The sequence below is a fragment of the Lupinus angustifolius genome, unplaced genomic scaffold, assembly GCF_001865875.1.
Source record: "Lupinus angustifolius cultivar Tanjil unplaced genomic scaffold, LupAngTanjil_v1.0 Scaffold_166_11, whole genome shotgun sequence".
NCBI classification, from domain to species: domain Eukaryota; kingdom Viridiplantae; phylum Streptophyta; class Magnoliopsida; order Fabales; family Fabaceae; genus Lupinus; species Lupinus angustifolius.
This window is the reverse complement of record NW_017726260.1, coordinates 1,786-7,858: the sequence shown is the minus strand read 5'-3', so window position 1 is coordinate 7,858 and position 6,073 is coordinate 1,786. Positions and strand designations below refer to the sequence as shown.

At 34.2% G+C, this 6,073-nt stretch overlaps 1 protein-coding gene across 3 annotated transcripts; it reads left to right on the top strand.

Moving 5' to 3' along the window:
• Nucleotides 1-1,004: 1,004 nt before the first annotated feature.
• LOC109340383 (ninja-family protein AFP1-like) lies at nucleotides 1,005-5,804 on the top strand. Of its 3 annotated transcripts, XM_019578060.1 has the most exons (3): nucleotides 1,005-2,025; nucleotides 2,059-2,187; nucleotides 5,083-5,804. In XM_019578060.1, exons 1-3 carry the CDS (start codon nucleotides 1,380-1,382, stop codon nucleotides 5,511-5,513), a joined length of 1,206 nt encoding a protein of 401 aa, XP_019433605.1. In that variant the 5' UTR covers nucleotides 1,005-1,379; the 3' UTR covers nucleotides 5,514-5,804. The 3 variants fall into 3 exon arrangements, with proteins under 3 accessions (XP_019433605.1, XP_019433603.1, XP_019433604.1); XM_019578058.1 differs by having other exon boundaries at nucleotides 1,006-2,187; XM_019578059.1 differs by having other exon boundaries at nucleotides 1,007-2,187; nucleotides 5,086-5,804.
• The last annotated feature ends 269 nt before the right edge of the window (nucleotides 5,805-6,073 follow it).

The window sequence follows — 6,073 nt, the reverse complement described above, 5'->3', positions numbered from 1 at the left end:
AAATCTACTATAAATTTTATACTCAGTTAAAAGACACGGCCAATATAATTATTACTATCCGGATAAAAGTTAGATGTTTAAATATACAAAATTATGTGGGATTTTGCCTTAATCATATACTAAAACATATAAAAATATATTACATTGTAAGACTTTTAACTATTATAGACTTTTAACTAAACACCATGTCTTTCTTTAAATAGGTTACTAAACATAATTATATATATATATATATATATATATATATATAATATACTGCATAATATTATATTAATATAACATTGTTTTACATATAATAACAATAAACGGAAAAATAATGTATAAGTTATAACAATAATAAATATAAAAAAAAAAATATATATATATATCTTGAGTGTCCCATTAATCTAAGTGAAATTGTATCTAGCTCAACTGATTTAAATTTGGTTCATTTGATTTATAACTTAAGTTTATTAAATTAAATAATGATTCAAATTTTTAAATGAATATAAAGTTGATTTGACTGATTCTCCATCGTATCAAAAACGTTACTCATAATTGAGTTGTATTTTTAAAAAATTAAAAGTTAGAGTGAGAAAATATGGAGGAAAATAAGCAGACTGTTGTATCAGAGCGCGAGATTAACGAGCACGCGTCCAGTTATCAACACCCAGATTTGTTCGACACGTGGTAACTCCACCCACCTTCGACCATTGTTTCGACACGTGTTCACTCAGAGACAAGTTGTTGACAGCGACACACAAAACTAAAGCACAAACATTTTGCAGTGAAAAATCGTGTCACTCGCACCACGTGTCACCAAACACACCCTCCCATCATCTTCACTTCAAACAAAGATCTATTATCTCAAATTTTATCTCCAGTAATATAAACAAAATTAACAATAATTAATTTTTATTGGTGTTGGACATGATTTGGAGCATCGGATTTCGTGTGTTGTCAATGGCAATTTCGTCATCTGCTAAATATTATTCTTACTCTTAAAAAAATAAACAATTTTTCCACTCTTCTTCCCATTCTTTCAAAAACCTGTTCTATTTTTCTGCTGCGTTGGTATCCCCTTCTCCCTTCTGTCAAAGCAAAAGGGTACCAAATAAATTTCTATCCTTTTTTTCAGGGATTGCTTCCTTTCCCCCTGAAATTCATTAAACCGTATTTATTGTTTTTTCTTTTATCAATTTGGTTTATTATACTACTCAAGTCAAAATAAACGATATTTTTTTAAATCCGAGGTGGGGTGCTCTATTATTTGATGATGTGGTAGCATATTTTTCATCATTGGTTTTGATTTGAATCATCACAACAAAAAAGCTTGTTTTTCTCTACATGGGTTAGAACAGTATCTATCTTATGATGTTTTAAAATTTTAATGGATCATCATGATTCATAATCATAAGCAGCATCATCATAATCCCGTTTATGTGAAGATGGAGAAAGAGAAAGAGAAGTACCCTAGAGATCTGCTTCAAAGATTTAACATGTCAAGTAGTGGTGGTAGTGGGAGTGATAATCATCATCAGCATCAAAATCAATTTTTTAATCATAATCAGCAAGAACATGGTGAAGAGCATGGTGAAGAGGATAAGGAGGAGGGGATTGAATTGAACCTTGGTCTCTCATTAGGTGGAAAATTTGGTGTTGACAAGTATGGTGCTTATAAGAGCAACAAGCTCACTAGGTCCTCTTCTGTTGTGGGGACAATGCCCCTATTTCGTGAGGACGAGGCTGCAGCATCGCCATCATCGGTGATGGCGGCACCACGCGCCGCCATCATGAGGACATCCTCTCTGCCGGTAGAGACAGAAGATGAGTGGAGAAAGAGGAAGGAGCTCCAGACGCTGCGGCGGATGGAGGCTAAGAGAAGGAGGTCGGAGAAGAGAGGTTCAAAGTCAGAGAGAGAAAGCTCTGCCACCGCCGGCGGTGGTGGTTTGGAGGAAGTGGAGGGTGCAAGTGCAGCAGCAGGAATAATGGGGTTGAATAGGTTTGGTGGTGGTTCTTCAAAAGTGGGGCCACCATTTTGGGGAATGGGGGCAAAGCAAGTTGTTCTTGGTGATGTGTTGGGGAAAGGGAAAGTTGATGGTGCTGGTTTTCAAGGCTTGTTTGCACAACCATCTTCTCAGGGTTCAATTGGTTCCCAAGGTGGAAGCTCAATTTCTGTGTCTGAAATGGAGAGCAAACCTTTTCTAGGTAATTAAATTGATTCAATTATAATTATTGTAATATTAGTACTTTTTGTTTGTTAAATTATTTTACTTGTATAGTTTAGTCTTGATTGATGTTTGAGGTTATGCTTTGTTCGTTTTTTGGGGTATAACTAAGGGTATCCCATCAAACCTGATGGGTAACAAACTAATCCCTTATGTTTTAGTCCTTTTGAGGATCTAGTGGGGTCTTACACTACTACATCAACGCCTTGGTGAGCTTTGTTTTAATTTGTGTGGTTGTGTTTTGGAACTTTTGTTTGTGGTAAATGGTAATAGTGGTTTGTGGCACTCGGTTACTAACTGCATGATGATTGATGGAAAGTTGGAAATACATTGTGATGTTTATTTCTGCTGCCATTTGTTCCCACATTTCCACTGTTGAATTTGAAAAGAAAAATATTTGTGAATATGACTGAAGTAGAATTATGGATGGTCACTTGAAGTGGACTAAAGATTTAATCAGTAAGATTCGAGAGTGATCTATTTCATATGTTGAACTTGAGCTAACTAAATTTGCTTTACTTATCAGGCATTATTTTTTTGATGTTTTTCCTTTTCTGAACTTTGAATGATATGATTTATGAACTTAGGGCATTTTTTTATTGCTTGTTTTCCTTCAAGCTCTCACTTTGTTATGTGCATTAGTCCCTCTTTTTATTGAAATAATAATCTTAAAAGCACAAACATTGTAAGAAATTAGTCGTTGCATCTCAAACTTAGATTTTGAGGCTTTCTTTTTCTTCTTCTTTACGTGGTAGTCACTTTTTTGTCTTTTAGGAGTTTCACTTGTGTATGATTGCTGAATATAATAACTAGAAGTACTATATTATTAATTGTGAACCAAAAGGGGAAAATGTTTGATTTTGTTTATAAAGCTTATTTGACTTGAATTACCAGTACTGGTGTATTTCAGTATATCTTGGCATTCCTTTTACTTGACGAGTTACTATATACTAATGGTTTATAGGTGGCATGATCCAATCTATGGGTCTTGAAGGTAACTTAAAAAACTTCCTCCTTTTGATAGATAGGATTGATGAATGGTTATATTGAGAATAGTGGCCTCCTCGATATTTATACCTACTTTAGACACCAATCATTTTAGACCAAGAGCGTTGGAACACGAAGATTGTGAATTAGATTTCCTATTATGTCTGCTTTTCATTCACTCTTTCGAATTAATGGGAATATGGCGTTAAAAGATTTATGTTAGGCCTAGGTATACAATAGCTTTTCGTTGTTTGCATCTTAGCACCCATATTTCTGCTAATGAACTTAATTTTGGGTGGGAGAAAAAAGTGACTGAGTACTCCTATTTTAGCTTTATCTTGGCATGTGAGATTAGGATTGTACTATATGGTTTCTAGATGTCAAATGTCATTTAATGTTCATTTGTCGAAAGCTGAAACATACACGAGATGATGCTATAGAATGTATACTTCTGCAGTTCTGCTAAATGATTTGTTTACAAGAATTTCTATCTTTTCTTATGTTTAATTTTCTGAAGTAGATTAGAAACCAGAAACATTGTTTTCCTGCAGCGGAAGCCATTATCGTTGCACAATGTTGACCATAAGCAATCAAATAATTGACATATAATAAATGGAAGAGAAGAAGATAGATTTGTTAATGTGGTTCAGTCAATTGTGCCTATGTCCTCGGGAGCATTGATCGCTACTAATATATTATTTGAGACTAGAATTACAAGCTCTAACACACCCAATTAGGGTTTATATAATATATATATCCTAGTACCCCAAACAATACTATACTATGGACCCAAGAACCATATGGTCTTTTGTAACAAAGAACTTGAGCCTAATGTATAATCTCAGTTTCTCACTCATTCTAATCCTAGCCAATGTGGGAAGGCATATAATATTTCAAGCATCTCCACTTTTATTTCTTAACCTGGGCTAGACTACATGTTAACATAATGTATCATTTGGTTGGAGGTGTTAGAATCTTGAATTGGAGAATTAGGAATTCTTTAAGGATCTTGAATTTCATGATTCTCACATAATAAAATAAAAATACAAATATATATATATATGGATCTATGTTCTAGGGACCATAATCATTCCAGATATGTTAGCATATTTGCGGTTCCATTATCCCCTATGGGCTAACGTGGGTATTCACTCATTAAACTCATATTAGTTTTTAGAACTCATGAGTTATTAAGATTAGACCACTTATTTTATAACCTCTTAGATAAACAACAAATATAATTATGTTAAAAAGATGTTACAATAACAACCAAACCTTTATCCCATATAAATCATGTTCATCGATAATAGGAGGAACACATGGTACACATTATGCTTGAAATCATAATGATCACAAAGCTCCTTTTAGTTGATGTTCTTCATTTTGTTTCCTTTTCTTTTTTGGTTGTTCTGGGAGAATTTCTTGTCCTCCACACTTGCATTTCTCTTCTGTTAGGAATAAAGATACTGATAAAGGATTGACATGGTGTTTAGGACACGAAATACCATTAAAGATTAATGTGATGCGTTAGGCATAGGGAGAAATAACAACCTGTAACTTCTGGATAGTCAGCCTCATAGCTTTCAATATGTACTAGTTCTTATATACAATTTTTTGCAACCATCTTTTGATTCCTATGTCACTTTATTTTTTGCCTAGAACTTCTGAAAACATTAGTTGTCCAAGTAGAATTTCTGTCTTTCTTTTAGAGCTTGTGTTCCTTTGATGTTAATATGTGCACCCTTTTTTGGGTTAATCTTTATTATGTGTGTGGTTATATCTAATTACTCCGATGGAAAATAGAAATCAAAGGAAAAGAATCTCCAAAATTAAGAGAAGGAATATGTTCCTATTCTATTATAATTTATAAGTTTCTGTCAATACATTGCAGGAACAAGCAATTGCGGCAAAGCAAGCAGCCCTGCTAGTAATCAGTCGTTACAAGAACGAAGTGGTAAGGATGCCATTGGTTCGTCAAGGACAAAGACAAATGAGAATATAACTAGAGCATCTAGAGCTGCCGAGATGGAGAATCCATATAAGAGATCACCCCATGCTGCCCAAAATATGGGGAGGGAAATTGGGACAAACTCAATGGGAGACATGCCTTGTGTATTTACCAAAGGGGACGGTCCAAATGGAAAAAGAATTGAGGGAATCTTATACAAATATGGTAAAGGGGAGGAAGTGAGAATAATGTGTGTATGCCATGGAAACTTCCTCTCTCCGGCAGAGTTTGTTAAGCATGCTGGTGGTGGTGATGTAGCTAACCCACTTAGGCACATTGTTATCAACCCTTCTGCTGCTCCCTTTTTGTGATAATCTACCCTTTTGTTCAGGTTTGTAATATAGGTTATAATTGAAGAGATGAAATGTTAATTAGATAGCTTCTTTTAGCAAGGTTGTTCTCTAGTGACCATGAGGTCATGAGTTTGAATCCTGGAAACAATCTTTCTGCTCGTTGGGTTAAGGTTATGTACATTTACTATTGTCCAATCTCACAAAGTGAGAGCCTCATGTGTTGAATTGTCGTTTTTTAGTCTTTTTGACTCATTTTTTCCCGAGCTCTTAAATGAAACATTATTATCTATTGACAGATGCTTGCTTTCTGGATGGAGAATATTAGATTTTCATGAAATTGACTTCTTCATTTATTGATCGATCATGATGTTTCTGATTACTTGTTTTCCTTCATGTGGCTATGAGCATAGAGGATTTTAAAGATATTATTGATTAGTATAATATGTAAATGAAATATTTAATAATATGAAACATGAATAGGGCAGGACATTTTTAGTTGTAATACAACTTGCTAGTAAACTTTTACTAAATCCTTGAACTTTGGGGAAGCATTATAGTCCAACATGTCTTAAACTATC

What these genes read in the sequence shown, in the direction of transcription:
- LOC109340383 (XM_019578058.1), top strand. Translation starts at nt 1,380, where the DNA reads ATGATTCATAATCATAAGCAGCATCATCATAATCCCGTTTATGTGAAG. An exon ending in GGAGAGCAAACCTTTTCTAG is followed by an intron (nt 2,188 to 5,082) that starts GTAATTAAATTG and finishes GTCAATACATTG; the next exon opens with CAGGAACAAGCAATTGCGGC.